This window comes from Pectinophora gossypiella, chromosome 6 (genome assembly GCF_024362695.1).
Source record: "Pectinophora gossypiella chromosome 6, ilPecGoss1.1, whole genome shotgun sequence".
NCBI lineage: Eukaryota > Metazoa > Arthropoda > Insecta > Lepidoptera > Gelechiidae > Pectinophora > Pectinophora gossypiella.
In genome coordinates, this window is record NC_065409.1 from 11,035,665 (window position 1) to 11,060,874 (window position 25,210).

Consider the following 25,210-nt stretch of genomic DNA (forward strand, 5'->3'; position numbering starts at 1 on the left):
GCCTTTCCTTTCGGCGCTGACTTTGGAGTTCGCTAAATTGCACATTCTTCTAATCCTTCACCTACGCATTTTAAACAATTCAAATTGTACCCATATTTCTAAGTGCGTGACTCCCGTGAGATTCCGGCCATAATGGAAATTTTAGACGTTGTCCGTTGTAGAGTCCCACGAGGCTAACGTATCCCGGACCTTTGAATAAATTGTGTAAGTACTCTCTGTTTCAGTAAGTAGCCTCAAAAAACAGAGTGTTTCGGTTCAAGATACGAACCGCACTTACCCTAAAATATGCGGATCCTAAATGGTCTAGCTTCACTTACTTTTGTAGGCGGATTACGCACCTGAGGCAGCCATTTACTGGATAAACAATAGTTACCTATACACACTACACCGAAACTAAAGCTTCTACCTGTATTAATCAGTCAATAGCCGAGATAGCGCACGATTTCAATTAAGCTGATTCAGCTTAACAAAGCTATGGTGCGGGTACCAAAGCTTCAGGGCTTACCAAAACCATCATTAGATAGACATAACAGCGCATTATGTCTATACGGAAAATATACGAATCCAAAATAATTTTCAGCTCTAAATATTTCATTCAAAATCGTTGTTTGTACACGATAATTGTTTCGTTAGAAATGTTTGCGCAATCAAAACAAAGATAAGCTTAATTAAAAGGACGATTCGGCTTTTCACTTGTTTGTCTTTATGTCTTGATGTAAGTGGTAATGCGATTATAATTTTAATTATGCAAACACACCTACTCCTCGGTAAGGACCCGAGGCAAAGCTCCTCATTAGGTGATAAAATTTATGCAGGAATTAGTCGCGGGTGTAGAGGGGAATTCCGGGAAACTTCATTAGCACTGTGGTGCGCTAAGATACATTTCGGAAATGTAACCCAGCAATGTCTTCGCAACTTTACTCATTCTCCCCCGGGTTTTGCGCAAAGAAAATATCCGGGAAATAATTTCTGGGAAAAATATGAAATTAGTCACGTCAAGGAAAATTTTTGTTTCAGTGTAATGAGAATCATTTGCTAACGATGGCACGCGAGCGCACGACAGGCCGTCGTTCTTCGTCATGTTTTGTTTAACCTATTTATTGCTTCCCCTCTGTGTCCTATTTTACGGCTGTTACTAATTAGGTATGTAAGTGTACGTGTTGGCAGCTTATCCGGCCAATTAGCATAGCAAACGAAGGAGTTTACAGCGCAGTGCAGCGTGTGTGGTTTTCATTCGGCCTCGTTATACGGAGGCATGCATTATAGAGCAGGGCGCGTTGTGCAGATGGTGCAGGCAGTGCTAGCAATGCGGCTGTCGGTATTTCCCCCATAGCATTCCCAATTAGAATCGTTCCATTTGTGATGCTTTCATTAGGCATTCACATGTGGCAACATATAGGTTTTCATAACAACTAGCTGTTCTACTTAACAAAAAGAATGATTCTTTTGATTAATACATTTTTTATTCATATTTTCTGAGAGTGTGTTCATTTACTTAAGCCTTCTCATAAACCACTTTTTATGATGATGAGGAGGTGGATGCGGCTAGAGTACCGCCCTAATACACTCCGCGAGGCTTTTGTTCGGCCACATTGAGACCGCCTTTAATAAAAGGGACAAAATTATATTTCGTTACCAACGTCCTTTGTTATGATTGAACGAAAGCTCAACAAGCATAACCTGCACTAAAGTAACAATAGCTAGCTGTTCTTGCCGAGTTTCTTTATAGAGCCTCGTTAAATATAACCATTATGTAGTTACTTACTACCTAGAAAAAGAATGACGTAGGAAGGCTAGGTACTTAAGCGTACCTATTAGTTACACATTTTAAAATTAAAATCTAAGTACTCTTTTCACATCTGTATCATGAACACATAGCAGTATCAATCGCGTTTCCTGCAATCTCCTTCAGTTGTACATTACGCAAATAAGTGTGTTGAAGTTGGAATTACTATTACTTGATAATAAGAGAATTTCTACAAGCTTGTGAGCATTTTCCAATTAAAGTTTCCTCGTGGAGTCGGAACGTGACGCTGCGCACGCCTCGCTCGCCTGCCAATACTCCGTGCCAACTCTGAAGGACCTATCGCTAAGTAGAAATTGTACTCCTCTTAACATTATTGAACTAAGCTCCACTGCCTTCACATCATATTATTACCCGCTAATAATACAGATACAATGTTATATTATAAACCCCATAATTGAAATATAAATTTTCAATACCGGATTCTTGGTCCCGGAAAATTCAATTGACAAAGTATTTCGTTCGATTTCCTTTTGTGAGAAGGTAAGTAAATACTTTTTCCAATATTTCAATGTAAAAGAAACGCCATTTTCATTTTAAATATTCTTGCGTAGGTATCTCTGCCTTTGGCATTGTATGCTGTTTTGTATGAAATATAGTAAGTAGAAGTACGCCTTCATTTTGCTGCAATATCTTGAAATGAAGCCTCTCGCCGCACCGCCGCCGCTGTCTTTCCGACGAAACCTCCACGAACAAACAAAAATTACCGTCGACGCTTCTAGTTCTAGAATATTTTCTTATTCTTACGAAATACTTAGACATTTTCCATACTGACGGCATATTCTTATCGTTTATTATTTCTTTAGGTTCGCAGCTTCAATATTGAGCATTGCGTAGATTAGATATTTTGCGCTCTTTGTAGGCAACTAATAAAAGTGAAGAAAATATACGCATGAGTAAAAGTAAGCATGTAATATAAGAGTAAATTTGCGCCAAATAAGCGCACTAACACGACCCTAGAATCCATTGGGAGTACCCGTGTAAACTATTTTATTTGCGGAATTTTCTCGCCCGCGCCGTGCCAAACTATGGCCACGAGGGATACGAGCGAAGAAACAGCAATCGATGAGTTATCAAAGCATTTTTTTTTTACTTTAAAATAAATCACTGTTTACAGACAAAATAAATTACTTACGACCAAAACGTGATACATGATATATTTCTTTTGGAAGAAGGGATTCTAATGATTTTTCAGACGTCGCCGTTTGGAGAGGGTGTCATTTATATTCCGAACATCCGGGTGGGGTGCACATGTGATACCGTGAGAAAGTGACTACCTACACATTGATAAAGTCACAGTATTTGAAAATAACTTCGTGCCTTACGTGTAGATATTTTATTGACTGATCGAGACATCCAACAGAAAGTATGGTAACTGCCTAGGTACCGATAAAGTTTGGTCGTTTGACTGGAAAAAACAGCCAATATTTTATAGGAAACATCTTACGACCACTGGATGTCAATAACCTCGTAAACACCCTTTGTGTTTACAAGGCCCATAATATGGGGGAAAGAAAATTCCAGTCGGCTGTGGTATCGATTATGGCAAAACACATTAGCGCGATACCATCAAAACACTTGTCGGAACGTGTCGCCACTCGCCGTTATGAACCGGGGACAGCCACACCCTGGGGATCTTGCCATCTACCTACACTATATTGCTGTTTACATTACCTATACACACACATCCAAAAATACATCGACAATAACGGAAACGTTTGTAAGTAATTGCCTCCAACACTATAAAATACTTTCGATAACAAAACCTGGGTGCAGAGAAACCCCAGCATTTTAACAACAACAGCAGCTTGAAAAGTATTACAGAAACTAGCCTCTATTTATCCATTATTTACGAAGCACCGTGATTAAACTTGTAACACTTGAATGCTGTGGAACGCCGGCCAAGCTGCGAATAGATCGTCTAAATACGAACCCTGTCGGAGGCTTCCATTTACATAATGGACGCAGACAACGTCCTTCCAACGGATCCTGGTGAGAGCACCGGCAAATCGAACCTTGTGAGTGGAACGAAACGAGTGAAGCTTGTGAAACTATTTGAAATTTGTAAACGTTACCACGGGGGTTACTGAAACACACGAAACCTCTAGCCGACTATTTGTCGAGTCACGCTACGGATTGACCGATTTCAAATTAACCTACTTTTCGTAATGTTTGTTACATACTACTTACTATTCAAAGGGTGTTTTTGTAAATTAATGACACGGTGCTGTGCAGGACTTATTATACGCACGCCATTACCTATAAGTAACAACCTGTAGTATGTACAAAGATGTTTCTATTTGTAGTTAACAACATTTTTATCAAATAACCCTTTGTTAATAAACGAAACTTTGCCGGAAGCTATTTTCGAGTATCTACTATCAAAGATTTCTTCGTCAAAGAATTTCCTAATGAAACAAGAACGTTGCTGATCAAAGAGATGTTTTTGTAAGAAAAGATTTCATGAAGTTCTATTACATTTAAGTATTACAGGTTCTGAATTATTTTGCTTTAAAAGTAAATTAAGTCTTAATATGGAAATGTTACTTATTAGATCCTTCTTTTTTGTTACAGGTAAAGAAAAATTCCAAAACAAAGTGTTCCTGATTATTAGGCGGTAAAGGTAAAAAATATCCTTAGCCGTATGTGCGTGTCAGGAAAACAAGCATACTAAAGTAAATTACCTCCGTATCAAGTCGGGTGTAAGAATATCTACAAGGCACATGTCGCCCGGAGCAGGGATATACTTCGCCCGGGCAATGCTTTCAACACGGCAATCAAATTTCACGCTTGTCGACGTCTCAAACTAACATTCCATTTCTTTGTCGTTCCGCGGCGCCTAGACGAGCGCTCGCCGTTTTTATCGCGCTTCCTCTAACTCCTCCCGTCATTTGCAAAACCCTTAAGCGGCCCTGGTGTCGACAATGGGCTTTTTATCGACCTGCCGCCTTTTTCTGTCGTGCACATACGCATCGTTTGCCGGTCATAAAGTTCCGAGCGACGTGCCGTGTCTGCCGAAGCGTGGAATTTTGCGGCTTTTCGCGATATTTCACTGCCAGTTTCATTTAAAAAGTTGCAATCTATTACAATTTCTGTCTACATCCTGACGTGTTAGTATTGTTTAATTTTTGCTTTCAATTTTTATTCCGTTCGCACTGGTACACAAGGGAACTGGAGGACTTTTTGTAAGTCGTTTACGCTCAACTGCATTAACAGAGTAAACAACGTCTTGTGTCTCTAGATAAGTACCAGTGACTCGTGCAACTCGATGATAAAAAATAATTTAGTAGCCTCCTGCAGCAGCGTTATCTAGTGGGGTTCGAGTTGCGTATGTTTACCCGGTCGCCCTCACAAAGCAACCTAATATATCAAGACGTCGAGTTGACTTTGCCGAGAACCGCGAGATGTTGTTACACGAATCGCTGTTTGTCAAGTTACACGAAGCTATTGTGCGCTGCTGCTCGCCTGAAAACTGGGTAATGGTCGTAAATTCAAGCACCTGTAAAGCACTTTGTTATAAACGCGGTCACTGCATTGTAGCCGTAAAATTATTCTTACGCTATATTTCGAAACGGTTCAGTATTTTACGAATAATTTCAAATAATTTAACTTAGCTTACACGTAGGTAAATGTTTTCAACGAAACCCGTATAATCTGGTCGGGAAATTTCGAGTTCCTTGACAGCACCAATGGCACCGTCGGAGTGGAAATGAAATAAAAGTGCACAAATCACGCGTGAAATTGAGTTCGACCCGTTGCTGCTCAAATGCTCCCAGTTTATAGGGACAGGCATCGTATTGGCACACTGCTGATAAACAGTTTTAAACACGCGGTCCTCATAGAACCTTAAACTTCTCAGAAAATTAACACGCAGGAGTAATTCACTTTAAATATTATATTGTCAAAACCGAACAGAGCTGAAAATAATTTATTGAAAAACTTTGAAAGCTTTTCCAAAGTGTCGAATTTATCAGTCACTCTGGAATTGTGCAAAAAATAGAAAGGATACATAATTCAAGAGTGGGGAGTACGGGAGCAGCCGGTGGGCGGAGCCGGGATGTGTCGCAAAGTTTCATGTTTTGAGCGCGGACCGCTCCCGGGACTCATTTATCTGCCGGCGCGAGGGAAGAAGATAATTAATTAGAATAATGCTATCAGATTTAAGTCACTAGCATGCTTCTTAGATGTCAACAGTGTGAAAATGAGACTACCTACAGTTACAACGCGGCATTCAAAACCTGACGACATCGTTGAAAACTTCCCGTTAATGAACTTAGCGCCACACAAACGTAAACGTACGCAGATTATCCCCAACGGGACTGGCATTGTGGCTGTAAATCAAAGCAATATTGGTGCCGTCGCAGCTCGGCTCTTCCCGTCGCTACACACAGACAAATCCAATTCGTCCCGTTGTTACAGATATACCTATTCTATTTTCGCAACAGCTTTCATATTGAGTTTTGTTGCTTAAATCCGGATGTTTTCCCGTTTGGATACTTATAAACCGAATTGTGTATGGGTAATATAACAATTTCTGGTTGGTGTATTTAATTTTGACAGCAAAACAAAATTGCCTTTATACCATAGATATTCAGAAACATCGAGGCACGGGAGAGAAAGTATTTACAGAAACCCAACACTGTTCCCATCATCTTATTACCCCTTTCCTACATACCGGGGAAATAAGCACCACTCTTGACCTCCCTACCTTTTCAAAGCAGTTTGCCCGCCTATTTTTCTTTTACCTTCGCGTCGTCCGCACTGAACTTTAAAGTTAATTAAATCGTATACTTGAGCACCCTCATAGTGCTTGTAGTTAATTCTCCTAGTAGATTAATGTCAGCTCATCAAGATGCTGAGACGAGGCGATGGTGTTAAACGGTTGCATAATGTTCTTTGTTCAGTGCTCGTCCTTGCAGCTGTTAGTTTGTAGGGCGGTGTGTCCCCGACTTTCGCCAGCAGTGCTGGGTCATTTCCATTTTATTCACGACACGTCCGGTTATGCTAATGCGCCCGTGCCGACGCCGCGCGGCGCTGCGACCGGCCGGCCGGGCTGCACGCGTCCTATATCACACGCCCTATCATGACCTGCAACTAGTCTCTTTCTATTTCTACTCTATCAAAACTCCTACAGGATGAGCCATCAATAAACCGTATCTCATGTACTACTGAGTGCTATAAACATCGGGAACTTAAAGTTTGCTGTAATTGACTGTTCTTCCATAAACTCGTTACTTAATGGGTGTAGATTATACTTCTATACTGTACTGTTATATATTATCTAATAATTATGTAATATTTTATACTGGGTGTTAGTGACATCGTAACGAATGCTAAGGGTGATGATTCATGTATATATTTATTTGTTTTATATCCTCAAACAATTCATGTGGGTCCATTTTATACATTTCAAACTCGCCTATTTAGTTACCCCGGGTTCGGCACACGTGTAACCTTTCCTGCCTTCGCTCCATGTGTAGGTATCTCGGTTCTAATTTTAACTTTGTAAATATTATCTACCTTTTACTAATGAATTTAATGATATTTTCCGGGTTTTACATATTGCGACAACGTCAAAAAGTTTTGCGAAGCAACCGCATTTTTTATTTCAAAGATCAAGAAGGGTTTGAACTGAACTTAATTTTTTTTGACGTGACTTATTGTATGTTTGCCTGGCCGAACAAAAAAATGACTTAACCAACAAAATACGAACAGAGGAAATTAAAAGTCGTATATTCAGATGAGTTTTGTTTCCAAAAACTCGCATCACGCCGCTGTGGAAAGTGGAATTAAGAGACCAGAATTCATTTCCTCTTCAGTAATTTCCTTAGAAGGTTTTCAGCACGTCTGTCCATTAAAATGTAATTTTATAAACCAGATCACTTACTGGGGCCTTTTAAATTAGATTAACAACCTCGTTAATGCACTTTATTAATGAAATAAGCGCATGCATCAGTTCACATTAAACTAGTGTCGTGACCGCGCGGTCACTTTGTAGCCATTATATATGCTCGTGTGATTGCCTGTAAGTGTTCTAGGAAATATTATCTTCATAATTTCTCGCAGTTGAAGGATAAAAGGCTCAAATGAAAGAACTTTAATTGAAGGTTTCACAGGTTCAACACTATAAAACAAAATAAAAATAAATATACCCTTTTGGTGGTACACACAATCAAGACCTGTCATGAAGGTAAAAGCGCCGGGACTCCCTCATCTTTCATTATTATTGTTATTGATGATTCTACTTATTCAAAATGTTAGTTGCACTCCCTTTTAAACCAACTTTAGCATTAGCACAACATTCAAATCTCTACACAAAACTCCCTAATTACCGTTTTGGGATTAATTATACATAATAATTCGGTCGTTGCTGCTACTCTCCTACTATATTAATACAACCGACCGAACAATAATATTGTAATATACAAACGTATCATACCATAAATTCCCGGAAACTAATGTATTTTCGCTAAAGGGAGGAGAACATATATTTAATTTAATATAAGCCATATTAATCGCGTAGGTTGAAACGGCAAAATTATGATTTATACTACAATTTCATACATAAATTAAACTTACACCTCTACTTCTGCTGATAGAGTCGCAAATAGTACGGTTAGGTATACTGCCTATTGAATTTAAACAAGACTTCTATTATGTATGGGCTAATAGCCTGGGACCAACGGCTTAACGCGCATTCTGAAGCGCCAACCGGCAATAGCAGCGTGGTGGAGTATGCTCTATTCCCCTCCGGTTGATCGAGGAGAGGTCTGCCCAGCAGTAAGACGTATATACACTATTAATGTTTATGTTTTACGTCTATTATATACTATACTATGTTAGACGCGACATGACCACAACATTTTCTTTCCTAAAATGAGACACTGGTCGCTTACCTAAAATGATACCTATACACCACAAGAAGTGCTTATTATCCAAGGGTGATAGATTGCGCGCAAAAAAGGGGTTAAAAAAAAAATGAGAAATAAGCGCCCAATATTAAACTATTTCACGAGAGGCGCAATTTTTCATCCTGGCAGCTCAAGAGGCTTTCATTCCATAAATTTCTTTACTTCTGGTTCATCAGGTACATTTCCCGTAATCCAGCAGCCAGGACTAATGAGTTAGAAGCCGTAAACGACGTTAATTACCGGAGACGGTACCCCGGGTTCGCAGACTCCGTGCCACGCCGGACGGATTAAGAAACCATAGCGCGACGGATACCGAATAATATTGCGAATAGTTCCCCAAACGGATTTACCTCTCTTAGGATTTTACTACATATAACATGCCGTCATAAAGTATCCTCTTTTCACTGGATTCTATTCAAACCACTTTATTAACAGAATGGCGTTAAAAGGATTCCACCAAATCTTATCTAATTAAATCAACGCTTTGCTGGGAGTGACTTGCTAATCAGCTAAGACGGAATATCTCATTTGAACTCTATTTTTCGCAACTAATCCTCTAAATAAATATATCCTCATCGGCAAAACCATAGCGATATTATCGATTAATGGCACAATCTATTATATTCATCGCGTCCAAGCCGTGTCCGGCGACGGCGACTCCTAAATGTCTATCCCAGGTCGTTTTTCGTCGTCGTCGTCGTTTGTCGCCTATTATATTATCAAGATATCAAAGAAACAAAATATTGGTAATTTTTGATTCGTCATTTACTACATTGTTTGAAGTTTACGCGGTTATTATCATAATCCATAATCGCTGATTAACACGTTAAGAACCCGGTATTATGTGTTTTGTCATTTACTACTTAATTTAAATAAAATCATTTATATAAATTTAATTAGAGTGAGTGTTTAAAGGAACTGGCGGAATACGCACAGGACCGCGAAAAATGGAAAGAGGAAGGGGAGGCCTTTGCCCAGCAGTGGGATCTTGTAGGCTAGATTAGATTAGATGTAAATTTAACTTTCCCACGCAGTTTGTAAAGTAATTTCTATTTATGTCGATCGATTACACCCCGGCTAAGGCCCCAGTGTGTTTGGGATCGGAACAACAAAGTAATTAAGTAAATATTATCCTGGATATGAATTCATGTGGGTCTCGGGGCGAAACTTCTCCGATTATTGTTACAGAAAGTACTTTGGCTTTAGTTATTGGGGCTACGTACACGTTGCTTTGTTGCTGAAAAACAGTTTCTAAGGTAATCATCTAATATAGAAACAGAACAGCATACGCCACTGATCATTAATCACAGACCAAGAGTCTTGAAACTAACTGCTAACACAACTGTGAACAACTTCTGACGCCACGAATGACTAAAATCTCCGAACATTTGTCTTGTACAATACAAGTACGAAGTACAACTAGCAAAACATTTCTACGTTTAAATAGAGGCAACTTTCCGCTAGACGTAGGAACAGGACGTCTTCCCGTTTACCTCTCGAGCATCTTAAATGCACTCACTCTAATTAAATTACTGCTTGAGCAATCGAAGAGTGCACTAGGACTGTTCAAAGAGTAGCGGCGACTTGTGATCGGGAGCCGGTGCACGGACGGCCTTTGAGTTTGCACAGCCAAGCCAAGTAAAAGGAACCTCTTGGGAACCTTAAAGAAAATGCTTGTTCTTGTTAGTACATTTTAATTCTAAACATGGATTTGATTACGTAAAAGATAAGAAAATGTGCAGTGACATTTTGGTTAGTAAATACGAACCTACTCCCTACCAAATAATCTTAAAAGCTTAAAGCACAAACTTCTGACAGCTGCAACTTTGTTGTAAAACTGCAATAGCCATTATTTCCTTTTATTTGGTAAAATCAAGACCAGCTGTGAACCGGGGACAGTGTGCCTACCGGCACATGATTTTATTGCGCCAGCTATTGGCGCCTCGCTGGAAATATTAATTAACAAAACGGCCATTCGGCCCATGAAACGATTTCAGAGTAATTTCACTGAGTGCGTCCGCCATTGTACAACTTTATTAATTATTTTTTGTTGATTAGGTTCCTGACATTCAATTATCAAGCACTGTCACATAATATACCAATCGTAGCAGCACCAAGTACACTTAATTCTGTGTAATATTTCTCAGAAGCTTTGACTTTTCATTTTCTTTTGCAAGTTCCTTGGATTTGTATGTATGGATATACTACCTTATTTGTTATCTACGTTAAAAGGTAAGCAGCAAAGGATTATTTGTTTTGATCAAGTACGGTTGAAGAATTTGTCTCTAAACTCGTCAGGTGCGGAATAATAATTCATTTCATAATATAGGTACCTAAGTTTTCAACTTCTAAGTTTGGGTCGTAATTTCACAAAGTCCCGTCTACCTTAATTTTGTGTGTGAAAATCGTGCAAATTTCACACGTTGAGATGGGACGATAACAAATTCCTCACATTATCGCGCGGTACGTATCCGGCACTCGTATTCGTAACACAAAATAATCTGGGTTTACATAAATCACCCTTAAAGTTAAGCTCTTTGTCGCAACAAGGAGCACAAATTATTTTTTATGTAATCGTGTAGGATCTAGCGAGCTATTCGTCCGGAAGTTAACCACATATTATAATTTTTTTCATGAGTCCTTTATTTCTAAATCTTGCCACCCTCATACTATTCACCGCTTTCATTCGATCCTGTTGGGCTCTTCAATGTTTATTTCCGCTAGCAGCTAAGCTTTTCTCACTTGCGGACGCATCTCGCATATACTTGCACATTACGTTACTCTCTCTGCTATAACATAGACATTTTCTCCATAAGAGATTGACCTCATCTCGTAATTCACATAGTCACACTTGTGCGTATATTCTCGTAACTATGATTTAGCGGCAAGATTGAGACTCGCGTGGGCGGCTGAATGGAACGCCCACACGCACCTCGGCAGATATTTTGTCCTGAGCGAACCTTTATTAAATTATAAAAAAATTGCAACATTATATTACAAAGGCTTCCGCTACCATTGTGATGTAAAAATAACTGTGAATATTAAATCTAGCTTTAGTTTCCTCTGGGACACGGTACTATGGAAATAGGTGTTATTCAAAGCCTAGAAAAATATTTGCAGAGGCTATTTGGGTACAGGTGTTCTAATTCTCTTATATGAATACGCAAGAGTTCTGAAGGGCTATGACAGACGTTTAAGAGGTATAATATTATGAGTGCGTACATATCTGTATCTCCCCTTGCAGAATGTTGTCGATGTAAGCTACAATAATGTACTTACTTACATTGACATATAAATAGGTAGTAATAGGTAGTAGAATAAATTTTCGTTTAAGTTGTTTTAGAAATCTACTCCAAAATATAATTTGTCAAGTGTCCTCTACAAACACGGTCGTTCACTATCCATCACAATTTTGATGACTCATTGCGTTCCCACAAAAATACAGCGAGTTAATCGCTTAATGAATTGGCAACGTCCAAATAAATGTAAAATAATGGCTCAAAACAATTAAAACACTTGAAGAATAATAACCTAGCGTGGTTTTGCAGTACAATGAATTGGCTACTTGACAGTTTTCGGATAAGTTTAAAAAAAATTACAAACGCTTATTTAGAACACTTAACATATTTTATTTTCTCTAAAAACTTTCTATGATGGAATAAAAACACATTTCTCTTCATTACCAAATTGGAGACGTCCTTAGAAAAGGTTTAATACGATCTACTCTGAACCGGCGTGCGTGTATGAAGCGATTGATGAATGTGGAGGAAGCAAGAGAAGTGTGTCAAGATCGAAGCAAATGGAATTCTATAGTCTCTGCTTACCCCGGTGGGAAATAGGCGTGAGTTTATGTATGTATGTATGTGTTCTCTTCATTAATTTCAAATTCGCGCGAAAACGGTTGATCACGTGACGTTTAGCCCAGTGACGTCATATTTCAATATACAAAGAAACTGTCAAGGAGTTAGTTTAATCACTGTCTGTACTTAATTTTTGAAATAAATAAATAAATAAATATAACTTGAAATCTGTAAGATTTTGTTTATTGTCTCGGAGCTCAATCATGGCCGCCCGTGTTTCAGGTCTTGTAATACACATAAAAAAATGCATTCTTATTTTGTAAAAATAAAATATTTAAAAGTGGTCTTCATAAAAAGAATTTTTTGGACAATTGTCGTTAAATGATAAACATATTTCATATTTTATTGTTACCACTGTCTAGTAGCCAATTGCCTAAGATTGACGAGCGTGGGTAATGAGTAAAGCTTATTGATAGGTACTACAATTCATTGATCGTCGTACTCGCCACATTCCTATATCAGTACTTGTGTAGGTATATTTTTATTAGTTCAATTTGAGCCGGTGGCATTCCGTCTCGTCATGGAATTGAGTGCGCGGTTCGTGCCTCCACTATTGTTTGATTGATTTGGAATCCAATGCCCCACTCAATCATTGATATAGCCTGCCAATTGAACCAAATATACCACCTAGTTAGTTTAGGAAACGGCATAACAATAATATCGCTTTGTACGGCTACATTTTGACAAATGTGTCGCCGATGGGAATTTAACGACCGGTAGGTCTTTTATAAGATAGCTTTCATAATCATAACTATAATATTAATATTAAGTATAGTACTTGGAAATGTACGTTAGATATATGATGCTTGTTGGGGAAAATATTCTTCTCTCTTTGAACACAAGCTCCGCGTATCTACAAGTAGATAAACAAGAGCGCGTACCACAATATGTCTAAAAGCTCTGGGGACCTGCATCACTTGCATTTCGCAACGCTTTGTGTCGAACGACCCGACTACGTGGCGCCCTCATACCTCGTTCACAATCCCACTGATGAACCACGTCCTGATAGCACGCTTTTCAACAATCTCGTGTTTATTTCTAAACGTAGCCGAATTTGTATTTTATTGGATAAATACCATTTTATTTTACGACTTTCAGTATATAAAATTCGATATTATAAGTTTTATAACTTCATTCCACCATGAATATTACGACTTTTCGGTAATCTCTGATGGTTTCTCTACCGAAATCTCGCATGGATAACGATGTGATTATGGACCGGATCTACAAAGGAATTTCTCACAATATTTTGGATAAGTAGACCCTTCCCGTAACGAGTTGAAAGGAAGATTTCCCGAGGATTCCCGCAGTGTTCTGAAATCCCCAGTATTCATATAAAGCGCACGTTTGTGTGCGTTTCCATGTGTTTAGCCTGTGTCTTTGTTAAAAATGTCCGCATTAAATATACTTTGTTGCAGACGTCGAAATAGGCCCATTTATCTCCATTACGTAAACGATGAGTAGTTCTTTCGGGAATGGGTTTTGTAAAGATGATTATAATGTGATTTATACTAATGTTTTGTCCTGAAAAATGCGCAGCTACATCATTTTTGAATACCTAAACTGTAACGGCCTCGATTTACGAGCTTTAAATATTGATATAATACTTTTATCGTTTAACTAAGAATGTTAAAAGCCTTTTAACATTTTTTTACTAGAGATCTATTAAGAGATATCTATTGTGTAGTAAAATAATCATAAGCAGCGTATATCTGCACGCAACCTGCAGTGTACCGTGTGCACACGCCGCTTGGTCGCCTGCTGCGCTGAGACGCGCGCACAGCGGGGAGCGCGTTACTTACTGCAATTGGTCACGATTACAGCTACACTGACCGAATGAACCCCATTCAAAACACATCAGATACTCTTTTTACCAGAACATTTCATAAATCAGCTTAAGCCTTGGCGTGCCGTCCACAACCCTACTCGAATGTAACTTCATTTAGACAGAGGATGCGACGTAGTTAACAGTACAATACAATGTACAGTATTACTTCGCATGCCGCATGCGGAAAACTGCTAAACTTGTGCATATTTTCCCCGAAGACTGAATGACAGAAAATATCAATAAGATCCCCGCAGACATAAAGTTACTGAATCCACAGTATCACAAGTTATTTGTTCCGACTACACAGTGATGTCAGGGTTTATCGCAGGTCAATATAATTTGTAAGACGCCAGTGATCCTATAAAACTGTCTCGCTTAATCGACTACATTTTGATATCAATGAGAAAGCGTCGGTCATTATGCTACGAAGTCGAACGTTTTGTATAAAAATGAAAATTAGATAGAATCAAAGAAAGCGCTTATAGTTTACTCCGAAAATTTACGGCCGCATAAAATGTCGCATAATTTTAGACTGTCGTAATAATTGTAATAAATAACGGAATTCAACTTAGGTGCCTATTTACTTACATACGTAAGTATGTTGTGATGCTGTGTGTGTCGTTAACGAAAACTTAATTGCTCTGTCACATACACGATTTGCTGTGTTAGGAGCGTCGTAGCGCCGACTGTTTATTGTGTTCCTCGTAGCTTCAAACGACCGGGTTTATCGACACAAGCTAGTAATACCTACAAATTTTACGACCTTACAATTTATATTTAACTCTAGGAACATAATAAAGTAAAATTACACTGTACCGTTAAGTATTTCGGGATATTAGTACTGTCAAAATTTCTTCCAGCGATAATACATAAACCAAAAACTGTGGAATTAGACTTGACTTCCATTCAAGCTTATCGTTTCATTCCACCTTTGAACGTATATTGTACATATCATTATCTAGCATATTACTTTCAGATTCCTGAGACTTTTTGTGAAGTTTACCTAATCTGAAACTTAGAAATCCTGTTCTACATGCGAGCAACATCGTGTTTCACGCTATAAAGAAATTCCATAAATAAACTCAAGTTTTCTACTGAACAACGATAAATGATTTTTTCGCATGCGACTTCTTATTATATTAGGCTCGCAAGAAATACGGTTTATCGCTTTATAACGATTACTAAAAGTATCATAGCAACGAAAGTTTTTGACTTTTGATCTACTAAAATAAACAACATAAAGTTAGACAATTATGGCATGGAAATGCTTTCATTTATGTAGCGATAACCTCTCAAGTAGTGCTTGAATTTTAAATTACATTCCCCGTACTGCCGGAAAGTCTACACAAATCCTTATTTCGTAACAACAAATGAGGGATGAGAACAAAGATGAAGGGGCGCTCGTTATTTGCATTTAGATGGGAGCGACAAGTTATTGTGCTGCGACAACACCAGGGCGGCATCGACACTTCCCCGGATCCCGCGTATCTCACCGCCTAATTACTGACACCGACAATCTCAGAAATGAAAACTCGGCTTTCAGGGTTTTCCCTCGTCGACGTGTAAATACAAAATACGTGGCGAACCCAACACGTATGGATACGCATGGATACACCCACACAAAATGAAATGAGGCTCTATTCTCAGCTGCTTATAAACTGAAATTCTAATATTTATGAATATAATACAGTATATATAATACAGAATTACCTTCTTAACTTCCGAGAAAAATATGGTTGTAAGTAACATTTTTATCGACTTACAAGTTTTCTACAAACCGGTTAAATCACGATCGATAAAACTTTCACAATTCTCAAGTGATCATCAAACAAAACAGATGTAGTACGTCAAAACCAAACAGGTGGTCGGTTGTAAATCTCTGTCCTCAAACACCCGATAAGGTACCGTTAGGTGTTAGCGACAAGTATGATGGCACCAGAAGCCTACGCATATGTTGCAGTGACGGAGTCAGTTACGACCATTTCAAAACATCACCAAATTATGGTAATTAAAAACGTGACCTCGGTTGCATTCTACAACATTTATTTAGTGAAGATGCATTGGAATACGTAGAAATAACTCAAAGCCAAAACATGGGATGACGACGACACTTTAAAAATTGGTTGTAAATTGATATTCTCTGTTAAGTGCAGCTTGTGTCCAGGGGATGATAGCTGCCAACGCAGAACACGCTTTATCTGATGTTTAAATTCTAATCCCTGTGATAAAGTGGTCTCAGCCTTAATCCACATCTGCATCCAACAATGCAAAGGAAAATCGCCTGCAGGCGGCCGATCCCACGGCACTCAGAGATGGATTGGAGACGTGTAAATAAGAGCGGAATGTGCGGGGGCGATCTGTCTTCACACCAGGATGGGCGGCCATTACTAACCGCTGTGTAATAACCCAACAGTTCCTGCTACTAATTGGCGTTAATCCATTTCAAGGCTATCCCACAGATAATCTTGTCTACCGACGCATTGACCAATCGATTACGAGGCATTGCTAAGTACAGGTACTTCTTGAGAAGTCGTTGAAAATTTTTAAACTAAGGATCTTTGATTCACAAAATTCTGGCTCTAAACCTCAGAAAAAAAAGGTTACCAATTTTTTCCTGTCCATGTTACACCGCATAGTTTCAAGGGTTTCCGTAAATTTTCTTTGTGTTCACGACCTTATTTCAACAAGCAGCTAGTGAAGCGTAAATCATCTTGAAGAAGCATATTGCGAGTAGGAGCTTTTCATGGAAGTGCTCTCAACTCGAGCACATAAGATGTGCTTGAGGCTGCATCGTTTCACCGAGCAACTAACGTAGGTTATTATTATTTCTAGACTCAACAATCGGATGTCTACCCGAATAATAAACAAAACAAAATAACGCTCAAACAAAATTGAGTGTTCTTTAGTTCTCCCCTTTGCCTTTCAGCATTCTATGTACAATAATTTTATCAAACGAACCATGCATATATGTTGAGGTACTAACGAAATTAGCAAGCGTTTGAAGTGCTGGTATCAAGCGCACAAGCAAGCACATTCCAACTTCACTTTGATCTAATTTCTGTTCGTGAATGAACTACCAAGCTCGTCATTTCGTTTATTTTGTGCCCATGAATAGTTCGTTATTACCAGAGTTCTCGTTACGAACTGCGGGTATTTTATTACGTCTCTACAAATATTTGTCGGTTCGCTTATTCGCGTCGACAAATTCCGAAAGCTCTATTTCGGTTCTTGTTAAATGATCGTCCGTCTCGTCCCGTGACTCAGCCAGGACATGTTCCAAGAAGCCGCGACTATGACGTACTGCCGGCCGCCACCGCCCGCATGTCGCACATTCCACCACTGCAACCGTATACAATTGTACCTGTTCTAACTCCTTGCTTCTTCTTACACTATATTACACGACTTGTCGTTCGATTTCGTTGCCGTATTGCACTGGGCTAAGCCACGTTTCTCGTCCCGAACACAATATGAAAATTCTTTAGATCTTTGTTGGAACGTTATTTCATTTGTGAGAGTGCAATAAACCAAGTAATAGTCTGTACTATTTTCTTCCGTCAACCTAATACAGAGATGAAGTGGAGAACAGAGTATCACAAAAGTAAAACAAAAGAAATACCCCAAAAAGATAGATTGGTTTACAGTGGCGCGGCAGTCCTCTGCTTCGAATCAGCTATCTCGGCCCGCAATTCAGGTTGATTAATGAGCTGACCCGTCCGCGCGCTTAACCGTTTCGATTGTTTCTGTTTTTGTACCTAATCGCAACTGACCGTCCAACATGGCCCAGACAGAACTAAACTGGATTTGCGAACACTTTCGTTTTATTTCTATTTAACTGTGCAGATACTTTGATGGACGGAAGTAGGTCTGCCCACGATAGCTATAAACTTTGTAGACACCAACACGGTTTTCTCTAAGGCACAGTATTGTGTAAAGTTAGAGCCAGACAAGCATTATATAAGTAATACAATGTTCCCGCAGTACACAGCGGGACGAGGGCATCATGTCGTAAAGAAAAGCCGCAAACATAAGGACTCTTGCTCAATAGACGTGTCGTCGCAAAGCTTTCAAATCCCCAGCCGAGTTATTGATGGGTCGTAATGAGGCTGCGACTATATCCGACACCTACTCGGAATTACTCTTTATCCCGAAATGAAGAAAAACGTCTTTGTTTTACAATGCTTCCCTCTTGTTTCGTACACTGACAGAACCGATTTTGTTCCAAAATGTATCTTATTTTTTTCCCTTTGAAAAAGAAAAATGTATCTGGTAGATTGGAGGAAATAATTTTCATTTTAATGCAGTGAATTCCTGAATATGTATGTCTCTCCTGTATTATACCTTTGCGGCATACCGCGGCTCGGTTGTATAAAATTGAAAAAGGCAAACAATTTATTCGGTCGTCCACCCTTCCCGGCGCGTAGGGTGGGCCATTATTTTTTACGCGGCTTTCTTTTACCTCAATTTTCTCGGTTTATTGTGGTTTCATACAAATTTTAGGAGTCTCTATTCGGTCATACTTAGCAAGTATTACATATTTTATGATTGCTACGATTTAACTGTGACATTACGAAACAATAAACGCTGTCTAGTGTATAAGTATTGTATCTTTAAAATGATTTCGAATCGTCGTATCTTTTCAAGCGTCATATATTCTTTCAGCTTCGTTTTAATTTCCTCTGCGGTCGGATTTCAAAAAAGAAGTTTCGCGAATTGATATCGCGCTTTCCAATCACCATCGCTCCCCCGCGGGAGACCAGGGCCTGGCGGGGGTGGGGTGCAATAACGGCCATATAACTAATCCTTAGATACGATGCGATAGGTATAGGCGTGGCGCCCACTACCCAATAAGGTCCCGTCTTAACTGACCTTTAGAGGTCAGAGGGCACTATTCATGATGTGACTTTTGGTGAAAGCCCCGACATCAATAAGGTAGTGTACACAAGGAAGGCACACATAATTCGATACGTTGCAGCTACCCGGTGCGGGTACAAAGTGGACCGTCGACGGTAATATGTTGGACTCCATTAACGGGAATAAAGGGTAAATATTTGTCCATTCGTCATGCTTCGTTGCGATGGACTGGCTTTTTGACGTCATACCGTAACCACTGAAAATTTACAAGCGGTCATGCAATATTATTTTAAACTAAAAGCATTCACAGGTAAGTTTGTGGTTAATTAAAACCAGTTGGAATATTCTGAGGTCTTCATGCATACCTCAGCAGGAATGTCAGATGTCAATTTCGTAGAGCTAGACATGAGTGTGAGTGAGACGCCAGCAGAACAATATCGCTCGCAATGTCCTTCCACTGTGACAGTATAATTAAACCACTAAAACCCGCGTGCCCATTATATATTGCCCAAATTATCTTTGACTGACAGACAAGGGTTAACACAAAAGTCGGGGAATAGATTACAGGTCTTCAGATACAACCTTCAACGTACCTACCTCGTGAGGTTTAGATTATAAAGTTATAAAGGATTGTACACCGTACCGTGCTAACGGCTCTGCCTACACCAATAGCATACGTCATTTTATTATAAAATGGTGTCTAAAATATCCTATTAAGCTAAGAATAAAATCAAATCGCTGTTGAAGTTTATGACTACTATACGAGCTGAGCAATCCAATTTTACGTTAAACTATTCGCACATTCTAGATGGCTTCGTTTAATTTACGTTTCATGAGAAGAACAGCATTCTAAAACTTTACAAGCCTTTTTGGTCGTTCTATGCGCTGTTTGTGAGAACTGAGAAACCATGTACCACCATGCTTGACGTAAACATTTTAGCCAATCAACTTGTAATCTATCACTATAATTAATGATTCGTTATAAAATGCCAATATACCTAGGTAGGTAGGTACTTATGGCTTCACATGTATAATATATTTTGCACGTAGCTCTGAATACCCCAGTAAGAAATAATATCATGAGTTTAGTCATATCTGTATTTACTTATATTTATTGCTTTGGTGTATAAAACTAGGAATAAAGTCACAGTATTTTCTAACTTTATCGCTATTATATGGACAATCCAATTTAACTTTGTACCATTCGCACATTCTAGCCTACCTAAGTTCGCCCATTTTTATCGCAACTTATACGTTTAGCTGTAAAATTGGTGACAACAAATATAGAGATTATATTCAGGAGTCTAAGTACATTATATAAAGTTAATTCTGTCCCAAAGCACAAGCAATTTGTTAAACACATGAGGTCACGTTTCCAATCCGGCAGTTCATCGGAGCACAGTGCGCGAGTATGGGGAGATTACCAATGCTCTGATAACACCGGCTTATACGATTTATACAGGGGTTGCTCCGTTGTTTTTTGATCACAACATGAAATTACCACCTTTTGCCAAATTATACCCCACGACCGGGTTACAAACGACGCTTTAATCAGCAATCCCTTTGTTTTTACTCACAGAACTATTGTGTCTCAAATTCTGATAATTTTACCGAAGTAAAAACAAAATTCACATAAAATGCAGCCAGCTCCAGGATTGCGAATAAATAACGTAACATATTGAGAACATTATTCTTTTTGAACGACTGGCAACGTCTCCCCTGGAAGGGTTGTACTGAAGCTCTGTGAATTTTTCTTTGTTCTAAGAGCGTCACGTGCTAAAGCTTTTTATTATCCTCTCTCGCGCATGGGGTTAGCGGCGTGTTGGCTGAACAGGCAGTTTCCTTGCAAATGAAGCAATAGCTTCCTACTGCGCACAGGAATTTGCTACTAACTACCGCGCCGTGTGCATCGCTAAAAATGCAGCACGTTCCGCTACGTAGACAACCCGCTACCACGTTTATAAAGCCTCGCATTTTATAGTAGCTCATGCGGCCGACTTAATTTTCATCATAGCAAAAACAATAACCGCTGAGGTTCACAAATTCGATTATAATTAATTCGTCGAAAGCTCATATGTTCCACGAAAACGTGACGCGGAGCCCAGGCTCAATAAACGGGAAGAGTGACGAGGTCGTGTCAAGCCATGACGTGCCGAGCCGTCCGTCACACGAATGCGAACATCGCAACGCAATCTCATGATCTTAAACCCGCAAATATTTTATGTGCAGACAAATACTAACGCTACGCGCTTCGTGAAATGTTTTGCTCCGACGAAAAACAAATTCTGGACAGAAAATACGATCTTCCGCCCTAATTATTTTGTGCTGTACGACTTCTGGTTGTAATTATGATTAATGACAATGATATCCCCTCGAATCGATGGAAGGCCTTTAACCCACAACGACTAGATTGTCTCCAATATTATCATGAAAATATTTTTTCGCTGTGGTAATCCGAAAATATACTGGAATTGATTTAAAAATATCTGTATGTTTGTAAACACCAAGTGGGGGCGAGCCGCGGGCGCACTGACGTCTCGCCGCAGGACATGAATGCATCTGGAAGTCTGCCAGAGCTTTTCACTTCGGCGTCCTTTTATCTCTTGACAGCTACCAAAATAAAGCACTTATTCGACTTTTACGCTTGTTACGACAGTTAAAAATCGTTGATTATATTTTATTGCATGTTTGTACTAATGAAGTTATTTCTTTTTTAGGAACGGTGCTCGCTGTGGAAGTTCACTTCGAGAACAAAGACAGCGGCTTCTTCCTGAAGCACACGGCGCGGTGGAGCGGCGCGGGCCCACCGCCCGAGCCCATGGGCACGGCGCTGCCTGGCGCACTGCTCTCGCTCGACCGCTTCACCGTGCTGCAGGGCTCCGCGCCCGCCTCCGTGCGAGCCACCTACGGCCCTTTCTCCACAAAACAAACGGTGCCGGCCAGATATGCGGTTCCAGATCCCTTGGAGCCACCTCGCAGGAATGCCACTCTCCTGGAACTACAGGACGCGACAGCGCACAGGCTGGACGTGTCGGCACATCTCGTGTTCCGTGAGCTGCCCCGCGATGCGCCCGTGCTGCGCGTGTTGTTCCACACGGGCGGGGAAGGCGGTGCACGGCGGGCGGCCGCCCGGCCCCGGCGTGTGTGCATCACGCTTCACGCCACGTTCGGCACGAAAACTTTGACCGCGACATGCGGGCCTGAAGGCGAGGAGGGCGCATGCCTGGCGGAGCTGACAGTGCCGGCGGCGTGGTGGCCCGCCGACGGGAAGGGCAAACGCCCGCCGCGGACCGTGCGGCTGGCATACAGTGCGGCGGAGGCCAGCGGCGGGGAGGGCGGGGAGAGCGCGTGCGGCCGCGTGTCGGTGCAGCCAGCGTGGCCGCTGGGCACGGTGACGCTGGCGGGCGCGCGCGCCGGGTACCGCGAAGCGCGCGCCGGTGACGCCGCGCTGCTGCTACCCCGCGCTCCGCTCTACCCACACTCCCGGCTACATCTGCCCTTTGTCGTCCGTCGAGATGCTAGTCATACTATCGGACACGTTGTTATCAGGTTTGTAATATTTTCTTTGTATTCAACTGCCCTTTTTATTATAAGTAATGCTCATGCTGAGTTTGAAACCTGATAAGCAACAAGTATGGATAAAGCAAAACTCACATTTCTCATTACGGTCTTATTATTGTTAAAGATATCGTATGTAAATATATGAATGCAGCTCATAAAAGACTGCGTTTATTTGAAATCGAAGCCGGCGGTGTCCTGTTATCGCAGTTATGTTATTGAATTAAGCAATCGTGTTGACGTCAGGCCACCCAAGTGACAGCGAGTATAGAGCTTCGGTGAAAAGCTGTCACCGCATCCACTCGGAGCTAGCGACGGTACTCGCCTGTCTTGTCCATTGAGTTTTAGACGTGTGTTTGCCCACTATTATGCATAACGCTCTTCATGTGGCCCGGCATGTCGCTTGACAACTTGTCGCGCGTGGGAAGCGCTCGTTTTTACTTACTCGTATCTTTAATTGCACTGGAATTGTGCCTGTTTTGTAAAGGAATGCGAAAATAAAATCTGGTTGTAATGAAGATAATGGTCCTTGAAGCAACTCGGCAAGTTGTACCTAACTAGCGGCTTGAAAACGGACGAGACAGGCGCCTGCGAAGTGCGCTCGACGGCAGGAGTCGCGAGCTGCGGTCGCATCGTTCTCGGCGCACCGTTTCAAACTTTTCTCTAACTGTGTCAAGTCGTTACAAAGCTACAAATGAAGTAAAAAATTTACAGCAGTAAGAGAATTTTCCATTAAAAGTGCAACTTCAGTTTGAGGCGACATCGTATCTTACTTAGCAGTTTAGTCTATAGTAGGTATAACAATACAGTATCTAAATATAACATAAATAGTCTATATACTTCCCACTGCTGGGCACAGGCCTCCCCTAAATGAACCGGAGGGGGTATAGGGCATACTGCACCACGAAATATATTAGTAGTATTTAAATAAGAAAACGTTCTTCTGCGATAACGACTTCTTTTTGTCTATCTATACTCGATTCAAGAATAAATTAGGTGATTTTTATGCTCTTCAACAGCACTATTGCTCGCCGCGGTTTAGCTACAACCAACAAAAGCTGTTACAAAGTATTTAAACCTACAGACTATATAATGAGTTGGACCTCAATCTACAGCTTGTTTAAAGTTGGTTGCAGCTCAGCGCGTTTGATGCACAAGTTACGAGGTTGCAGCCTCACTATGCACCTCGCAACTAACGCTAACCCTAATTTACTGCCTCGCCACCCTACAGGCTAACTAGAATATAAAACCAAGCGAGCTCAGCGCAAATTTTGATACACGACCCTAATACTGCAAGCAACAACAACCAACTTTATTGCCCTTTGCTAGATTTGTAGCCTGCACAAAGAGTATTACAATTTCTTAATTACTGCCATTTTCCTTTAAATCGCCTTCTTCCCTAATCTAAAATAGAAAGATTTATCTTGTATAATCGAACATTTAAATAATCTTATCTTCCTTCTATTCTAATTTATCTGAAATTTAAGTGGGGTGGCTCTAACGAATCTCCGATATTTCTGCAATTATTGTAATTTTCCTCTTTGCCTACCTTCTTCCTCTTTATTTGTTCCGTTCCATTCGGTAACCACGAAGTCGATTTTATTTAGAATTCCGATTGTAATAATAATAATAATAATATGTGCAATCACGATTATTAAAAGTTGTTGGTAGGTACATCTTTTTCCATCATTTTGCTAATCATTTTTTCCGCGAGTATCATGGAAAAAAATCTGTAAGGACTACTTCATTCTACGGCCTTAGGTAAAAAAACATAAAAAACAACTCATTTTCTTCATTTAAGCCAGAGTAATTTAAACAAACAACTTTAGGGCCAACTTCGTATGTTTTATGCGTAAATGTATTGTAGTATTGTATTAAGTATTCCTAAGATTCATAACAGTCGGGTCGGGCCACCTGCTCCCAAACTTCATCCAAGTATCTGTTCGTACTTTTGAGTTATGAGCCGCGGGGCGCTCGGGAATAACACTGTATGCGCCCAAATGGAAACTTATAACCATTCCGCCCTGCTTCAGAGATAAATTCTTTGTCTAATTCCTCCTGTTTTATAGTTTTAGTGCGCTATAAAGTTGTAGGATATATGACGTTAGCAATGCAGTAGGATATCAGGTCATAAAAAGTATATTTTAGTAAAAGGGATTTTTATATTTCAACGTTTGGAAGCGCTTTTTTATTATTCATTGTCTTACATTTCAAATGTTTTTCTTTGTGTGAAATACTTCTTTAATAACGGAAAACGGTTACGGTAGTTGATGGAGAGTAGACTCTGACTGTAGATGTCTGTTGTTGTGCTCAATTGTCAGAAATTTCTCATCATTATTCATTTTCTAATCCAATAAGCAAATAGAGTAGGTAAATACTTACCTACAAAAATCTCTAT

The 25,210-nt window shown here is 40.0% G+C and overlaps 1 protein-coding gene across 4 annotated transcripts in view; it reads left to right on the plus strand.

The window, feature by feature from the left end:
* Positions 1–25,210, plus strand: part of LOC126367516 (transmembrane protein 132E) — a 75,711-nt gene that overhangs the window by 22,754 nt on the left and 27,747 nt on the right. For all 4 annotated transcript variants that reach the window (XM_050011057.1, XM_050011056.1, XM_050011059.1 and 1 more), the window contains exon 2: positions 21,972–22,803. In XM_050011057.1, the coding sequence (XP_049867014.1) occupies positions 21,972–22,803 (832 nt within the window). The remainder of the gene's footprint in view (positions 1–21,971; positions 22,804–25,210) is intronic.